The 18646-nt window shown below is 38.4% G+C and overlaps 3 protein-coding genes across 4 annotated transcripts; 2 read left to right on the top strand and 1 right to left on the bottom strand.

Moving 5' to 3' along the window:
• The first annotated feature begins 3105 nt into the window (after positions 1–3105).
• On the top strand, positions 3106–4882 carry LOC136281530 (uncharacterized). The gene is made up of 3 exons (XM_066168003.1): positions 3106–3148; positions 3278–3701; positions 3984–4882. Exons 2-3 carry the CDS (start codon positions 3574–3576, stop codon positions 4444–4446), a joined length of 591 nt encoding a protein of 196 aa, XP_066024100.1. The 5' UTR covers positions 3106–3148; positions 3278–3573; the 3' UTR covers positions 4447–4882.
• A 1131-nt stretch (positions 4883–6013) lies between these two features.
• Positions 6014–7681, bottom strand: LOC136281920 (uncharacterized). Its single transcript, XM_066168956.1, has 2 exons — positions 7607–7681; positions 6014–6874 (listed from the first exon to the last, which is right to left on the bottom strand). Exons 1-2 carry the CDS (start codon positions 7679–7681, stop codon positions 6014–6016), a joined length of 936 nt encoding a protein of 311 aa, XP_066025053.1.
• Positions 7682–8141: 460 nt separating this feature from the next.
• On the top strand, positions 8142–17717 carry LOC131775135 (uncharacterized). Of its 2 annotated transcripts, none has more exons than XM_059091223.2 (8): positions 8142–8463; positions 11086–11281; positions 11846–12117; positions 12787–12927; positions 13151–13491; positions 13980–15164; positions 15594–15858; positions 16496–17717. In XM_059091223.2, the coding sequence occupies exons 1-8, from the start codon at positions 8287–8289 to the stop codon at positions 16889–16891; spliced, it is 2973 nt and encodes a 990-aa protein (XP_058947206.2). In that variant the 5' UTR covers positions 8142–8286; the 3' UTR covers positions 16892–17717. The 2 variants fall into 2 exon arrangements, with proteins under 2 accessions (XP_058947206.2, XP_066024099.1); XM_066168002.1 differs by lacking the exon at positions 8142–8463 and adding an exon at positions 9612–9798.
• The last annotated feature ends 929 nt before the right edge of the window (positions 17718–18646 follow it).

The following is an 18646-nucleotide window of genomic DNA, read 5'->3' as shown; positions in this document are numbered from 1 at the left end:
AACGTTTTCATTTGACTATCTACTGGCAAGTCTTTGTATTATATTTCAACCCAACCATTTTCCACAACTTTTAAACACTATTACAAAATAATTAGTCAGGGAAATGGAAAACTTGTGGCATACACAACCATGTTTGAAATGCTATGTCCATAATGAGCTAACAGGATTGAGGAGGATGTATGTGGGAATAGGCTCTCCTCTCTCTATCATTGATTTGCTAATCGTTCCTGTTGGCAATGTTTTGATGAGGTTGAGCTGTCAGGACAAAGGAACTGAGGATTTTAGTAGGCAAAGTACCTGGAAACTATCATTGTGAAAGTTATACTTGTGCCTGGTAACTCGTTCTTATTCTGATGAACAAGTTTTAATATGGATACAATGGTTTATTACATAAATTTGATGCATGGGCTGCGCAGAAAACTTTACTTTGACTATACTTTTATAGCCAATACCAGTCTCTTTACATAATAAAATGTTAGGAGGATCAGAGGAAAAATAATCTGCCATACATCTACAAGATTTCATGTAATTATTTTAATCACATGAATATTAACTGATACAAGGAGATCTAAGAATATTCAGTTGAATTTAGTTGAAAAATTGGAATTCAGCATAGGCCGGATAAAAGAGATTCTTAGAAAAAGAAATGTGTACTGATGAAAAAGCTGAGCAAACTTTTTGAACACTTGCCTGTACCTGTACGTTAAATTAAATTAAATTAAATTTTGAAATAGTCATAATTGTGGTTTCATAAGTTGAAAACACATGCACATGCAGATTTCCCATAAACCTGTAGTTTAAACCTGAGATGACTTCGAAATTTTGATGCACACCTCAAAAGGAGGACAAATAAATTTCAAATTTCTATTTATTCGGTTTAGGTTATTGACGTGAAATTGAGTCAAATATTCAAGACGTACAACAACAGGTTCGAGAAATTTTTGCACAACTTATTTTTAAGGTTAGCCTACCTGGAACAATCAGATTTGTACTGATAATGTCCAAATATCTGTGGTAAAGGGGGCAGGCTTTCCTTTCTTTATTTAGAGAAATAATGAAGTGATCATCTTTCCACAAGCTCAGAGGAAAGCGAGAGTGAATGAGACTGATAGTGACTTTGCTTTCCGAATAAATATCTTGAGGAGGATAAAAAGTAAGATATGGTCTGATCAACTCTCTTATTTTAATTTTTAAACCTATAAAGCTAATGCTTTTAAATTCTTGTTTTGTGAATTATGTGGATGCCGATTAATTGAACCCCATAGCTCCCACAATATGACCAAGACAGAGTTTCTCCTCACAACATCAATACAATATCAAGCAGACAAGTGATGAGAATATAGTAAAATAACAGTTAGGGGATTAAAAGTTGATTCAATACCAAATTCTCCAAATTAGCATCACAAGAACTGTGTGGCAGACAGTAAGGAGAATTACTAATGAGATCTTGGGAGTTAAAGGGTAAACTTTCATGCATCAAAATTGAAAAAAAATGTTCTCTCCATCTATGTGCCCTAAACATTACAGGGGAGGAAGCAGATGAAAGTAAAAACATGAATTAAAATAGGAGTCCAAATTAAAGGTGAACCCTTGTTTGGGTATGAGTATTGGTAAGAAACACCATGTATTAATGAAAGCTTAAGCAAGAGTGTTTAATGTAATCTAAATAATGATATTGTATGTTACAGTGTTGTAACTTACACAGCAAAATGATATAATCACACAATTCCAAACAAAGGAAGTCAGGTTATTGACTTACCTGCTTCAACTTTTGAGGGCTTAAGGTACAGAGAAATACATCTGGTAAATAGATACAATAATACAAAGTTGAAAGTTTGAAAGCAAAAAGATATACACAATAATCATCACACTCCATGCATCCTAAAAAAAAGGATCAATTACAACCATAACTTCTCCCAAACGTTTATGATTACAGGAAATCATTAATTTTTGTCACCAGGTGGTATTTTACTTACAACACTTCTACAGACACAATTAAATGCATTTTTTACAGTTATCTCATAGCATATGACTGTACAGGTCAATTGGAAGGTTCCTGCATGGTGAGTGACATTTCAATTACCTCAGCAGACTCAATTTAATCGTCAGAATTGCAAGCCAAGGTGAATTTACCAAGTGCTCAAGTTTCCAAATTAGTCTCCTAATTGTTACAGTGGAGTTCATTCCTTTTTGAGGCTATCTTCAGCATGATCATCCAGTTACATGTGAAAACATCAAATGTTACTCACATATTCAAATAATTACTTGAATGAAAAGTTGTAATTTTTCTTATAACCTGCTTCCTTTCATCCTTTAATTCCCATGAGTGACCAAGAGAGAATTTCTTCTTACAATATCAATACAATATCAAGCAGACAAGTGATGAGAATAAAGAAAAATATCAATTAGGGGATTATTAGTTGATCCAATAACAAATTCTTGAAACTAACATCACAAGAACTATATGGCACACAGTAAGGAGAATTTCTAATGAGATCTTGGGAGTTAAAGGGTTAATTTTGCTCTAGAAATAGTAGATGGTACTGAAGAGAAAGGAAAAGAGTTCTTGAAACATTCTATGTTAAATGAAACTATGTTATGAATGGTAAAATAAAAAATAACTTTTAAAGACACCTATACAATGGTAAGTACACACAACTGACATGTTGGACTGAAGCATGTCACGCATTAAGGTATGATTGTCAATTTGCTTTTTATTACTTGCAAACAGCTTATTTCTATGAGCTTTGAAAACTTCAGTATTCTCGCTTTCAAAGAAAAGCATTTCCCATGAACATTGGCCGTTTTTATGCTAGAGACGTTAAAGTTGTCTAAGACGTTAAAGTCGTCTCGAGACGACTTTAACGTCAAGTATAAAAACGGTAAATAAGGCTGACGCATTTAACGTCTGACAACTTTAACGTCTTCTGTTAAGTGCGTCGTTTAGACGTATTTAACCGACGCCTTTAACATTTCAGACGTTAAATGCATGTAGTATAGAAACGGGACACCCTTGCCGGGACGCATTTCGCCCTATCTCGTCCAGAGACGACTGGCCCGAGTTATGCTGAACGCTCAAAACAACATGGCGGCCAAGAATAACTCGAAGGAGACTCGCGGAAGAAAGTGGCGCGAAGTTGAGCTTAAGGTATTTGCAACTGTACTCGCAGACGACCGAAATGAATTTGCGTTGACTTTAGAGACCCTGGCGCTTAAAAATTCAGCCAATTTTCATATTTTTCAAAATATTAAGAAAGAACTCGATGCTCGTTTGCAGACGGAGAACATACCATGTTCTAAGAAAGGAAAAGAGAAGGCAATCGAGACATCAGTTGTCAAGCTGCGAGCAAAATATAAATTGTGAAAGAACAGTGGAGAAAAGTCACCGACAGGGAAAAGTCTGGCAGTGGAAAATCAGCGATAGATGAACCTGAGTGGTTTACCATCATCGACCCGATTTTCTCCGAAACTCACACAGAATTAAAGGTTGCAACGAAGGCAGCGGACATCCTTAATAGTGACGACAGTAGTGAAGATGATGAATATAATGAGAAGGAGGACGCGATTGAAGAAATGAAGCTTGCTACTGGTATGGTACCCCGTGAGAGGAAGCAGCCATTAGATTCAAGTACGTCTTCTTTAGATGCAAGTTCTGAGCAAAGCCACTTGTCAGGGAAAGAGAGTGGAGAAGAATGTAACAGGTAAATCATGAATTGGTATTATTTTCCCCAGACTTTCAAATGAATTTTATAATGGATGTTATGCAATTGCATACAAGGAATTCGTGTCAGTAATATGTACATGAAACATGAATATACAACTATTGCTATTCGTCAAATTGTTAGTGACCATATGCATCTTTACATTGTAACTATGATTTTATTAGTATTTATTGGTCAGCCCTTTAACTTTGCCTCACTACATATAAAATAAATTTCAGTTTTGCTGACCTTAAAAGGCATTGTTTTTAATGTGTTTTACAGGGTGAAAAACCACAAACCTAAAAAACAGCCACAGAGCAAAGACTGTGAAGAGTCTTCCTGTGAAGAGAATGAAGTAGATTCAAAGGAGACATCCAAGAAGGAGGTACTGAAATCAACTGTGTCAGTGCGGCCCAGGAAACGTAAAGTAACTTCACAGAAAGATGCTATCAGCCAGTTATCAGCAACCTTTGAGAATCTTCTAAAAGCAAATGAAAAAAGAATGCAAATTTGGTTTGAGGCAGACCAGAAAAGAGAAGAAACTTTCCTTCAATATCAGGAGAAACAGGCAGAGCTGAACCGACAACATAAACTCCGTATGATGGAGATGATGACTCGTTTTCAGCAGCCTATGCAACCATACCAAAATGCTTGGGTGATGCATGAACCAACATTTCCAAGTGCCTTTTCTGGAGCAGAGAGTCAACAACCACACTACACAAATTTAGATAGTTATAATAGGTAGATTACTTTCATAAAACCCATTAAAGAGGTGTTATTCAGCAATTATGAGATACTTTATTAGGCTGTTAATGTGGGCAGATTTCACGCTGTTGTTTAAAGCTACAACCAGAAATCTTTCTACATTCACAGACTAATAATATATAATTGATAGACATGATTGTTTTAGTAGGGTAAAAAAAAAACTGTTAAAAGTTGTGTTTCCAAAAAGTTAATATTTTTGCAGTTACCTACATGTACTCACAGGAAGAGGGTGTATGAAAAAGATATTAAACAAAGTGGTGTGTTGTCTTTGTGTTGGTGTGGGACAAATAATACAGAGAGGTGCAAGAGTAGAAAGTATGTGATTGCTGAATTATGCATTTGGGGAACAATTCTAAATGTTATATTTCCAAAAAGTTGATATTTTACGCTTACCTACTTGCAACTTACAGGAAGGGTGTATGGAAACGATATTAAACAATTTGGTGTGAGGGGGTTGGTAGGTGTGGGGGTACAAATTAATAGAGAGGTGCAAGTGAAGAGAATTCATAATTATTGCATAAGAGTACATGATTGTTGTTTTAAGTTTTTGAGAAAGAACTCTTAATTCATTCAAAGTTGATATTTTGCAGTTGTCTCATGTTTCATCTTTACCATTAAATTAATCTCTATTATTATCTACTGCTCTATATATTGATCCAATAAGGGAAGCCTTATCAGAAAGGGGTCAAAACAAAGTGAGAGGAACTACTTTCAGTCATTAAATTCAGAACCAGGGGAGGTAGGGTTAGCTGAACTGTTACCATACCTCCCTCCCCCCCCCCCACTGACAAAAATATTGTCTTGTCCCATCTTCAAAATATACCAGAGAAAATTAATGACCACTATCACTTCCAGAATACTTAAATCTTGTTAATATACCCTCAACTTGGTTCATACAATTGGCATGACTACTGTTATTGTTTCCAGTGGCTAATAAACAAGCTTTCTTGTGTACCACTGACTTGTGTTATTAAGGCTACTATTATAGTCTACTTTCAAAGCTTTTAAATCAGACCTTAGTAAAAATATTACTGATTACTGTTACATGTTCTCATGGTAGCCTCCACTAAAGTGTTGCTGTTTGGAAACATATAAAATTGGGCCACCAACTGGTGATACATGTATTCTAATGTCAACAACTAGCTATACAGCTAGTACCTGTTTTATGGTATCACTATGTAGCTCCATTAACATGGCTGAGATGCACTAATACGTGCTTACTTAAATCAATTGGAAGATATTCAGAAAAGGCATTTTGTATTACAGGTCTACTTGAAAAGCTATATTGTCCAAGGATCTTGTCCTTCAGTAAAGATATCTTGATATTCAGTTCTACAATCCTCACTAAGAATGCTCACAGTTTAGTTCCACTCTCTAGTCCATTGTCTCCAGTTCTATACCCTATCTATTTAGTGTGGTGGAGTAGAATAGGGGATATAGTGGTTGTTAGGCTTTTGCCTTACCACAGGAGACACAAGCTAAAATTTTCTTTTGGTTTTTTCATTCACTCCATCAATTGTCGTTGCTGGTTGATATCCCAGAGCCAGTTAGTGATCCTTTCCCTGATTTGATCTGATCTCGCCATCTTGCTCCACACTCCCCCTGTTCCTAATAAGGTGCAGTTTTTCAATGTCCAGCCTCCACCTGGGTCTGCATGGGTCATCTCTTGCAATGCATATATTATGCAAGGCTATGTAGGCCATTAAGACATGCCTTATGTTCTTTAGTTTACACTCTGTCTTCTTGTAGAGGATTCTCCACCTCCCTTTCAGCATACCATATGCATGCTCTTTGCATTCTTGGATCTCTTGTATTTTCATGATAGCGTGGAAATGCTGAATCACCAACCGTTGTGATCGGTATGTCCCCGTACTACCTTGTTCGTAGCACAGTATTTGGAAAACATGTCCCTGCTGAATCTCGGCAAAGAGGTCGCGACTTTTCAGAAGCCTCGAGTCATGGACAGAGCCAGGAGCCCCTACAGCTGCCCAAAGAAATCTCTTATTAGAAGCAATAAATCCCATGCTGGATACTGAATATCTCTTCTTGAAGCTAAAATAATTTTTTAACTTTGTGCTGACATAAACATGGAACCCGTCCCAGGCTCCTACGCATGGAAATTCCCAGTTCTCAAGGAAGCTTTCAAGTTCATGCTTCCATTCGGCTCTGTTTCTTGGCAAGTAAACACATCTGTCGTAAAGAGTTGACACCAGTATCTTACATACCTGGTTAAAAATGACACTTGCAGTTGAATCTGCAACACCGAACAGGTCTCCTACTGTGATGTAGGTACATCCATAGGCCAATCGATACAAACAAATGGCAAGTTGTGTGTCTGGAGGTATCGGTTCAGGTTTGAAACGAGTTGGCTCTTTGACTAGTTGGTCTTCTATCTCACCAAGAATGAACTGAAACGTTGCTCAATTTGTACGCAAACGTTTTTTGAACGCAGTATCGTCCCAATTTCGGTAACCATTTCTCCACCACGCGGAACTTCTTTCTTCATCCGCACCGCGTTCTTTCCTTGGTCTCTTCATAGTCGCGGCACATAAGCCAAGTGCTTCAACCATATCTAGTTCTCCGCCCATAGTCTGCAAAAGCCGCTTCCTCGATTGATTTTTCCTCGTTCAAAACATTTCCATTTCCATTTCTTGCCTTTCTTGGCGACGTTGAGAAACGGACTTCAGAATTTGCAATTCGGCCATCTTTATTTTGTTTGTATATTCGCGCGCTCAGAGTTTATTTGGCGCTTGTTTACTCGTTCCAGTGTCTTCCGAGAATAGAGCCCAGTCTTTTCTTAGAAGAGCCCTAAAAGTCGTCTACTTTTATGCGTCTCGTTTTTATACCAGACGGCTTTAACGTCTCAGACGTTAAATGCGTCCAGACGACTTTAACGTCTCTAGTATAAAAAACGGCCATTGTGCGGACATTTCTTGCTGCATTTGTGCATACGGCATGGGAAGAACTCAAATATAGAAATGTATCGCAGCTCAGCTCTCTTGCAAGACACAATTATCAGGAAAAAAAGATTCCCTCGATGTAGCTCATCGCAATAAAATACAAAACGAGCTAGGTCTTTAAAGTACATATGGGAAATGACAATTCTTACCGTTTTTCCAATGGCCCAGTTCAGTTTTTACCCCATGCCTGTTCCTCTGTTTCCGCTGTTCCACTGGTCCTCTGTGCGCACTGTTCCTCTCGTCCTCTGTACCCATTGCTCCTCTGGTCCTCTGCGCCCACTGGTCGTCTGAAACCCCTAGTCCTCTGGTCCTCTGTAATCACTGTTCAACCGGTCCTCTGTGCGCACTGCTCGTTTGGTCCTCTGTACCCATTGTCTCACTAGTCCTCTGTGCTTCTTGTCCTCTGTACCCAATGTTCCTCTGGTCCTCTGTGCCCACTGTGCCCACTGTACCCACTTTCCTTACCCTTCTGCCAAATTTATATTTTAATTATTAGCTATTTCAAAGCCCGGTATATGAGAGACTTCCCAAAATACATAATACGTGTCTTGATGAAACTTGCCACGGAAGCACATTTTGAGCAGACGTGATTTCCTCGTTTCTTTGCTGTTCCGTTATTGCTCTTAGTAATCTGATCACTCAAACGGATGAAAATAAAAGGTGAAAAGGTTGAACTTCCTGAAGTAGTATCATCCTGTGGCAGTGACTGTTTAGAAATAGGTGGTTCTTCGAGCTAATTTTCGACTGAAGACATAAGTCGCTGAATCGTGCTCGGGCTAACTGTACTCAGCTTAAATGAAAAATCGCAAGAGACTCGATAGCTTTAATGACTACTTTCAGTGACTAGACGTCAAAACAAGATGAAACGAGGGTCGAAACCGATGCCTGTTAAACGGCGAAGCGAAAGTGTTTTGGATGTGGCGGAAGAGTTAAAGCTGCTATGTGTCAAAGAAGAGGCTACCGACATGGAAAGGGCAAAGGAATTGCGCAAAAAGAGAGTCGCTGAGTTGAGGAAATCAAACGGAACTTTGGAGATGGTAAGCTCTTCTTGATCAATCGAGGCCAAAAACACATACCTCATAAAACGGAAGACATGCAAAACTAAAACTTTTATGTTTCATCAAACTAAAAAACAAAATTAGTTGCATGGCCGTACATATGCAGTGTTTTCCAGATCACTGCCTCGCTAATAGAATGTTATAATTTGCGTCAGACTGCAGACTTAGGAGAATTCATTCTGTTAAAATCATAAAGGTGTACACAAAATGTCAACATTGACGCAGACGTATGTTTTTTTCCAATTTTTCCGGTGCGGTATGCACTAAGTTTCATTTAGACTTCCATATTATACATAATTCATCAAAATTTGAAGCGAAAATAAGATTTAACATCATAATTGATCATGAACGATAATTTTAAGGACCTTGTTTTGAAACGAAAAGAGCATTATCTATAGAATGATTGCGACAGACAGCAGAACTGAGTAATTTGATTTCACTAAAAGCATGGAGGTGTAAACAAAATGTTAACATTGGTACAAAGTTATGTTTTCTTTCAATAGTGGCTTGTTCTAAGCGCTGATCCCTCAATAATAAGTTTCGTCTATACTTATGTATTCATAGATAGTTCACCCAGGAGCAAGCGCGTCCGTGAAACAATCAAAGTATCAAAAATTTGAGCATGTCAACGCGTAATTAAAAACCAGTTTGCTCGTACTTTACATCGACAATATTTTCATTCCAAACATCAATCCTTTCGATTTAAAAAAGGTCGAGGAACGAGCTTAATGGAAGTCAGTTGACAATTGCGCACAGGAACATGAATTTTTATGGAAATGAAAATTACAAACCGGACGAAACAGTAGAGTATGCTTACAATATAGGTCAGCCCAGCGCCCAGGCAAGAGACAAAGAGCAAACATTTTTATGTATGCAAAACAAAGTATCAACTCTTTTATATTGAAACTAGTTTGTTTATTCTAGTCGCTGTGTTCACGAAATGCATAGCCAGTTCTGGAAACTTTGTGCATAGAATTTAACCTCCCAGCCGTATGGATATCTGGTGCGCGGACGAAAATATTATCTAGAGATATCCTAGACCCGTTTAAATTAAGATCTTAAGCCTTGAACTGATACGGTGAATAAACAAAGATTCAGTAAATAGAAACTGCCAGCATTAAGTTATCCAATACCGACAGAGCAAGCATTTACTACCAGTAATGTTGAATGGCACTTCCTCCTGATCTTTACGGTTTTCGCAGAAAGTTGATGCGGAAAAGAAGTAGAAACGTGTACATTTGTCATTGCGCATTTGGATGAAACGGAAGCGGAAACGATAAAGAGGCCTGAGAAAACAGGACGACACCCGTGCACGTAGGTTATGAATTTGAGTGCATTCTGTTTCCCTCGTATGTGAAGCAACAGCGGCGGTAAAATTAGTCCCAATCACTGCAAGTAGTCAGTGCCAGACAGCAGAACTGAGTAATTTGATTTTACTAAAAGCACGGATTTGTAAAAAAAATTTCAACGCTGATGCATTGTTATGTTTTCTTTCAATAGTCGCTTGTTCTAAGTGCTGATCCCTCAAAAGTAGTTTTCGTGTAAACTTATGTATTTATAGATGGTTCACCTACGAGCCAGAGCGTCCGTGAAACAATCAAAGTATCTAAAAATTTGAGCATGTCAACGGGTAATTAAAAACCAGTTTGCTCGTACTTTACATCGACAATATATTCATTCCAAACATCAATCCTTCTGATTATCAAAAGGTCGAGGAACGAGCCTAAAGGAAGACAGTTGACAATTGCGCACACAAAACATGAATTTTCACGGAAATGAAATTACTAACCGCACGAAGCAGTAGAGTATGCTCAAGTCAACCCAGCATCTAGGCAAGAGACAAAAAGCAAACATTCTTATGTATGCGAAGCAAAGTATTAAACTCCTTCGAATTGGAACTAGTTCGTTTATTCTAATCGCTGTGTTCACGAAAAGCATGACCAGTTCTGGAAACTTCGTTCATAGAATTTTTAGAAACCTACCAGTCATATGCATATCAGGTGTGCGGACGAAAATATTATCTAGCGATATCCTAGACACGTTTAACTAAAGATCTTAAGCCTTGACCTGATACGGGTGAATAAACAAAGATTCAGTGGATAGAAGCCGCCAACATTAAGTTATCCAATACCGTCGGAGCTAGCATTTACTACCCGTAATGTTGAATGGCACTTCCTCCTGATCTTCATGGTTTTCGCAAAAAGTTGATGCGGAAAAGACGTAGAAACATTTTGTAGAAACAATACATTAGTCAGCACAGCGCATTAGGATGAAACAAGACGACAGCCGTGCACGTAGTTTGTAAATTTGAGTGCATTCTGTTGCCCTCGTATGCGAAGCAACAGTAGTGGTAAAAATTAGTCCCAATCACTACAGGTAGTTTTAAGATGTGTTCGTCTGTTCGGACGAAGAAAGTTAATCGAGGGCCTCAAATCACCAAATAAAGACACAGCACCGATAAAAATCATTAGTCCCTTTCCTCCTTTGAAAGCATACAAATAGGCATATCACATAAATCAAAATATCTCAGCATTTTTGCTCTTTTAGGTGCAAACACTCCTGAGAATTTTCTTTTTTTTTAAATAACCATTCATTGTTTAGGGATATCAGGGAATCTTAGACGATATCAAACAAACACTCGATCGCCGACGAGTCCTGGAAGAGTACTATTTAAAAGTTAAAGATAACCTACAGACAACTGGAGCAGTAAGCGAGACTGAAATAAATGACTTTCGGAAGGAAGCTGAGGCATGTCTCAAGGATCTCGGAACCGAGAGATACACTGTTCTCATTCTTGGTAAGTCCTGCAACAGTAAACTTAAAACCTTTCCAATCGTTCCCAGACCAAATTCAGGGGTTTTTCCCTAAGGTTTCATTTGTAAGATCATGGTTACCAATCTCAGTTTTAAAAAGTTTCAACTTTTATTGTCAGCATCGCCTTACACCGAAAGGCATGGAACACTCTTCTCCGCCGCTTGGTCTGCGTTATAATTATTCGCCTTCTTAACAGTTATCAAGCTAGCAATCCTCTTGTAACTTTGAGACAAGATTATCACGGAAATGAAAACTATCAATAACAAAAAATAATTGAGATGTGGAAAGAATCAAAATAACTGTCAGTAGATGCTTCAAAGGGTCTTACAGCTGAGGCAAATTGCTAATCATGTCAAGAGGTTAACTCTTGGTGTCCGACAAATTATCTGTCTCTCTTTGATGTATAACATCAGTTAGGATGAAGAAGGTACGAATCTCTTTTTATTCACAGGTATATAAAAGGGCTATATAATTTTCAAATATTCTCCGTCGTAGGAGTGGAATTTATTTTTCATTGTTTAAAACCTTTCCCATTACACCAAAACAGGAGAAACCAGCGCTGGCAAGAGCAGTCTTATTAACCTCCTACTTGGCGAGTGCATTATGCCAACCAGTATTCAGCAGAACACACTGACCATATGTGAAATATCGTATGGAGAGGCCAAAAAAGCTGAGCTGCACTTCGCTAACGGACGCAAGTTACCTCGTGTCCTTACTGAGGACAAATTTTACAAGTATAAAGATTACGTTAAAAAACCGATAGAGGACGAAAACTGGTGTGAGTGGATAAAGATCAGGATTCCAAATCCGTTATTGAAGGTGAAAAAACTTTGTGTATTTGGAATAAAAGTAACAGAGGTATTTTACGTACATGAAACAATTTGGCATGGAAGAGCAAGAATCCCTAATAAAACCTGAAAAAAATCAAAGTTTCTCACTGTATGAGGCTTTGTTGGCACAAGAGCTATAGTCTATCACAGAAATATTTTTTTCTCCCCTTCCTTGCTCGCTGTTGCATAGGGATAACATCACAAGTGAAGTTATCGGACATGTATCAAAACATATCTAGGACTGAGATCATTTTTAGTGTCTTGTATCCTCTTACGCACTATGCTGTCAATGTGCTGTGTTATGCTGTGCCATTCTTTTCTGTATTGTGCTGTGGTTCGCCCCGATAATGACACCGAAGCTCCCGGTGAATAAAATAATCGCAGTAGGAGTTTATGAACAACCAAAAAGCAGAAAAACGTGATTATTGTTGTGCATTCATTTAGTAGAGACACTTACTCTTTAATTGCTTTCTATATTCTGTCATCGATTGAGTATCTAACAAGCTGGTACAATCATGTTACTTGATTACAGTACTTTGGTAGTGTGACAGTGATATCACCAACATTGGCAAACTTTTAATATTTACCCAATACACGACGATTATCTCTTATTCAATTAACTATATCCACTGAGGTTCTCGGCTGCTCTCTCTCCTAGGGTGGTGTAGTGATCGTAGACAGCCCAGGAATTGGTGATTCAAAGCGTGTCAGTGAAATCACCTTGAAATACTTGAGTCGAGCTTACGCCTTTATCTACGTCATAAACACTATAAACGCCGGAGGATTACAACAAGACAGGGTAAACTCATGACTCCTTATCTGTCTAATACACTTTTGAAAAGTAAGAATGTATTTAGGGAAAGATGTTTTTTCGTCTTCTCACGAGAATGTATTTAGTTTAGCATGAGGTATGTGTCACTTATCAAGACGCACCATCCAATTCAATTAATTCTTAAAAATGCCCCGAGAGCAAATATGATTATCCATTCTTTGAATTTTAGCGTTTGTGATAAATCTTTCAGCTGATGCCTATCTTGAGTGAATGGAAAAAACTCTACAAGGGAAAAGATTGCCGTGGTATCACTTCGGAATCTGCTATTTTTGTCTGTAACAAGTGGGACGAGGTGGAAAAGCAGTCCAACCGAAATCAGAAGGAAGATCTTGAAAGGCAAATTATCGACACTCTCAGAAAGAATATTCCCGAACTGGATGAAAAATTCCAAATCATAAAGATGTCAGTCTCTAGAGCTACAGAAGTAAAAGAGAGATTTGAAGTGATGGATGATGATCTTAAAAGTCTTGTGAATCGATTACAGCGTCTTCTGCCACTCTGCATTGAGAGAAAAACAGAATTTTTTTACTAGTAAGTTTGATTTTATCTCCCAATTGATTACTCAAACTATCCTATACCTTGAGCACACGTTACTGAAGAAAATTTTTTTCAAGTTCCCTCAGCCCTCGTGAATAACTCTACTTGAGAAACCTGCGAGTAAAGAGTATTCTAATCCAACGAGATATGGCACTTGTCCATTAAAGAGGGTGTAGCAGATTTCCTATGATTTGAATATCCTTTTTATTGTCGAAAGGAGCTACAGAAATATGTCGCCCCAAAGAAACATTCAAATCAACACATTACGATGTTTCTAATTCGTGTTTAAAATTAATACTTGCACAATTTCGAAAATGACACCAAAATGCTAAGCTTGCTGAAATGTTAACCTACTGGTCTTGTTAAGCTAAGAATCAATCCAAAAGACTGCTGAGGAAAAAAAATGAACTGAGTCGCATTTTACTCTGAGATAAAAAAGAACGTTTTTTAACAAGTGTTAATCTTTCTGCTCTATTTGACAGCTGGATCAGCGGCCAGCTCTGCAGCTTGTCCGATCAGCTCAAAGGTGAAATGCAAAATGCCAAAAGGACCAAAGACGAACGTCTCAAGGCTCGGAAAGAACTTGACGATAAACTCAGCGAACTTAAACAAGGCACCCCCATTCGGGAAATTGAGGACGCCATAACTTCCAGTGTGGACCAAGCACAAATAAAACTTGCGTCCTACTTACAAACTGAAGAATTTAGAACAAATTTTTTGAGATGGACAAAAGACGATGTGCCTAAAACGGAAGAGGGTCAAAACTTTTCAAAGATGAAGGAAGCATTTACCGCATGCATTGAACAACGATTCGAATATACCCTCCAAAAGTGGGAAAGCACAGATAATTTTTTCTCCCAAGCACATTTAGAATTGGAAGCACTGTTTGACAAAGGTTTCCTAGAATTTGAGAGAGAAATTCGAGACATTGACCGTGTACTTGTCGGAAGTGGCGTGGACGACTTCCAACCTTTTGAGATTCGCCCGGGACGGATGTTCTCGCCATTAGATCCCAGAATGAAAAAATTTCTAGTGATGACTGGCGTGATTTTTTGGTCAGTTTTGATGTCCGTAGGCCTCGCCGCAGGAGTTCTTTCTGCACCCGTCCTTGGAGTACTGGCGATTGGAAAGCATCTAAAGGATCACCATCTGAAGACCAATTGTTGTCAGACACTAAGAGACCTCTCAGCAGAGTTCCTCGAGGACTTCATCACTCACAAAATCCGCAGTTATGTCCAAGACAAATTCAGCGAGGAGACGAATCGCATTGCCAGCATCAAGAGGTGTCACCAGCAATTAATCACCAAATACGAGCAACGATGCAAAGACCTGACAAAGAGCGAAGATGAATCAAGGGAAAAGGAGATCCTCAATAAATACCGTCCACTGTACACAAATCTGATGAGCATGAATGAAAACTTGATGTTCGATGCAATCCAAAATGGAATAAAGGTGATGTACCCATCTTGCCAGCTTGAAGTGAGAAGACTTCAGTACAATGAGAGCGAAAGAAAGGCGTGCCTTGGTGAAGGCAGCTTTGGTAAGGTTTTAAAAGGAAGATACTCTCCTCCTGGACATAGAAGAAAAGATGTTGCGGTCAAAAAGATCCGGAAACATCCAGATCCATCAAATGTTGCCGCCTTTCTCAAAGAAGCAGCAATGCTAAAGTAAGATTTTTTTTTAAATATCAGATTAGCCAGCGATCGTCCAGAGGTTGAAGCGCTCAACTTCTAAGGCCTAGCTTCGATTCTCGGTCTGGTGTTACATATGATTGACCTTGGTATTAATTCTTGTCCTTGCCTTTAGGATTTTTCTCAGGGATTATCTGGTTTTCGTTCCTTTATTACATCTAATGCTAAACTAACGCAATTTAGCTTGGAAGAGCAATCGCTTAGCTATTCTGTAAAAATTGTCTCAGTCTATTGAGAGTAAATTGACTGATTACAAGTTCACTTGATTTTATACCTTCTAATCTGTAGATTAGGAACTACTATTTTGTGCCAATTGCAATTTATAGTCCGTTTTGATCTTTCTGCTATTCAATCAGGTGTGATTTTTCAAGTGAGGTATTAATTTTGACACCATATTTTTCACAGGCAACTTGAGCACAAGCACATCGTAACATTTTATGGAGTTGGCATGGACGTTAAAGAACGACAACTCGTTTCCCTGGTGCTGGTGTTCGACTTGTGTAGCAGGAGCCTAGACAAGCAAATCTTTGAAAACGACGAGTACATTCCATGGAAGACGGCTAGTGCAGCAGCTAAGATAGTACCCTGGGCAAAACAAATTTTAGATGCGCTTGAATTCATCCATAGCAAGAATGTTGTCCATCGAGATCTCAAGCTGGCCAATATTCTGGTGAGTTGATAGAAAATGAACTATGGTGAATTATAAACCAGGTAATGAAATGAACAAGCATTCCTTATCGTCCTATCATGACCATAGGACAAAACAAAAATTGTGGTGAGTTTATAAATGGAAATTAGGGAATCCTCCCATGAACCCGGCAAAAAGGGCTGGCTGAACTTTTCCAGTATATCCCTGACCACTTCAACAGTAATCTGACTGAAATTTCGACTTGGAAATAATTGTAAAATTGTCTAAAGCAAAAAATATCCAATGATTACTTGAGCTCGGATGTCAGGTTCACATATTGGATCATACTCTGACTTCATTACAAGGGCAAACAATATTACGACGCAACACATTACTTACTTAATAATTCATTTCGTTCGAAATGATTAAACTCCAATTTTTTGGTCCTTTGGAAAATTTGCATGCAAGATTCTTCAGTTTGATTCATGCTTATGAAATCGGGATTAGCTGCAGCAAGATGAGTCTTCTAGCTCCTAAGCTACCACTACCTCCGTTTTAAATTTTGCCATATACAAGCGTGGCACAGGGGCAAAGTGTTTCACCTAAAGCCGTATTAAATATCGATTCTCTTTTTGACTGAAACTTTCAGGAAATTAACATTGCCCGACATTATTTGTAGATATCAAAACGTGAGCACATCAAAGTTGCAGACTTAGGTCTATCAACCTTTAAAGACAAAATCACTGGCACAGTGTGTGGGACTCCTTTATACATGGCACCGGAAGTGATGGAAGGCAAACTCCACAGTGCAAAGGTGGATATATACAGTTTTGGTCTCATGATGTGGGAAATGTGGTTTGGGAAACGCGTCTTTATCGAACTACGCCGTGAAGATATTTATAGACGAATTAAAGACGAGCATTATCGTCCTCAAATTCCCAAGGATGGAAATCTTCCTCCAGCAGAATGGATTGAGCTCATGACATCGAGTTGGCAATCTGACCCAAGTTCGAGGCGAACAGCCACAGAATGTAAGAACTTTATTAAGACAATTAAGCATCAGTATGTTAAGTAGGGGAAAGGTTGATTTTCCTCGCTTTGCGTGTACAATAATTCTAAGTTATTTTCGAACAACTGACAGCCACGTTCAGATAAGTTAATCCTCATGAACCGAGAGAGAAGATCGGGCGAGATGAAATATAACTAGAAATTCTGCTCGACTCGGCAAGAGAGACTGGCCCATTAGCCCGTCACGTAAATTTTTGTAGTGAGCCAGGAGCGTCTTTCAGTTTCATCGATTGATGGTTTGTCCCTGGGACTCCAAGCATGAAGCATGTTTGGATCACTCAGCGATCATTACATGAGAACTGCAATTGAATTTTATAACACTTTTGTTATCATTATACGAATATTAAGAATCGTAATTCTGGCATCTTATAACAGCGAGAAAAGTTACAAAGTAGAGTAACATAGAAGACATTTGAGTTTTACTATGAAGTTAAACAATCTAGGTTACTCATTTGGGAAGACGTAGAGCAAGTTCCTTCAAAGCAGCGGCCAGGTTTCTGATTCAATTCCGTAACACATGCTCGGTTGGATTCTGTCGGTATGTGGGACAGAAAATGATTTAGACATGGAACGAGACAAGCCTAGGTATTTTTAGATTATCATCAACATTTTGGCTGCCCTGAATTTATCTCATCGACGAAGTTTTCTTTGTTCATTAACGGTCAACGCAAGTAGCTCAAGCTCCCACGATTAGGCTCGGTATAAATAATGATGGTGTAAATATATGTTAATGTTACGCAATAGGCGAAATGTTAGGATTCGTATAGGTGTATACGGTCACGCTCTTGACCCAAAAATCTGAATTAGTTTTCAATAAAACTACACTTTCATCACCTCTTTGTTTTTTCCCTTTGCATGTTGTGAGTTCTCTTGTCAGATTTTCGGCCGTTCAGCGCGTTCCATGGTTCTCCTGATTTACCCTTAAAAGGATCACATAGTTCTCCCAGTACTCAACTCCCAGCCACAGACAATTTGGAAGTTCTTCATTGAGACATTTCAGCCCATGCAAACAAATGGGCTTAAGTTTTCAGTAATGTTCACATTTTAAATCTATAATAATAACATCACGCAACTCAAAAAGGAATTTAAAACGCATGTAAGGCGTAAACATTTAATTGACTATTTCCATAATTATCAACTGTGACGAGTGAAGTACACGTGATTTTCTTTATTCTGTTTTAAGTGCTCTTGGGACACAATTACCAAGAAAAACCTGCCAAATAATGTTTTGGACCTGATATACCAACCTTTCATTTTAAATTCGTAGAAATGTAATATTACAGTGGTTGCGCGACTCGATCTCGTGACCGCTGATTCACGGTAACCACATATCATCGTAATAAACACCTATTGAAATCCTATTCAAAAGGTACAGATGTCATTTAAACAGACGCGTAACGCGATCGTATGTATTTAATATGAATCAAGAAATTCGAAATCGCACGCAATTTTTCGGTAAATTCTAATGAAAAACAGTCAAATGCGACTCCCTTGCTCCTTACATTCATGCAGCTTCTGTTTTCTCAGCACATTTAGCTGATCGGCAGATGTGCTGTTTTCGTGATAGATCCTTTTCGATGATGATATCTGTCATTGATATCCATCGGTGTTGACAGGTCTAAATTAGGTCAACCTTCCTCATCCCTTTTTTCATTCGAGTTAGTTCAGGGTGTAGTCGTTTATGCTACACCTCTCCTTCACCTTCTTGCTTCTTTGGTTTGCATGGTAAGTAAGGTGCAGCAAGAGATTATGTTCAATGATT

Source organism: Pocillopora verrucosa, chromosome 6, assembly GCF_036669915.1.
Source record: "Pocillopora verrucosa isolate sample1 chromosome 6, ASM3666991v2, whole genome shotgun sequence".
Classification (NCBI taxonomy): domain Eukaryota; kingdom Metazoa; phylum Cnidaria; class Anthozoa; order Scleractinia; family Pocilloporidae; genus Pocillopora; species Pocillopora verrucosa.
This window is presented reverse-complemented; position numbering and strand designations above follow the sequence as displayed.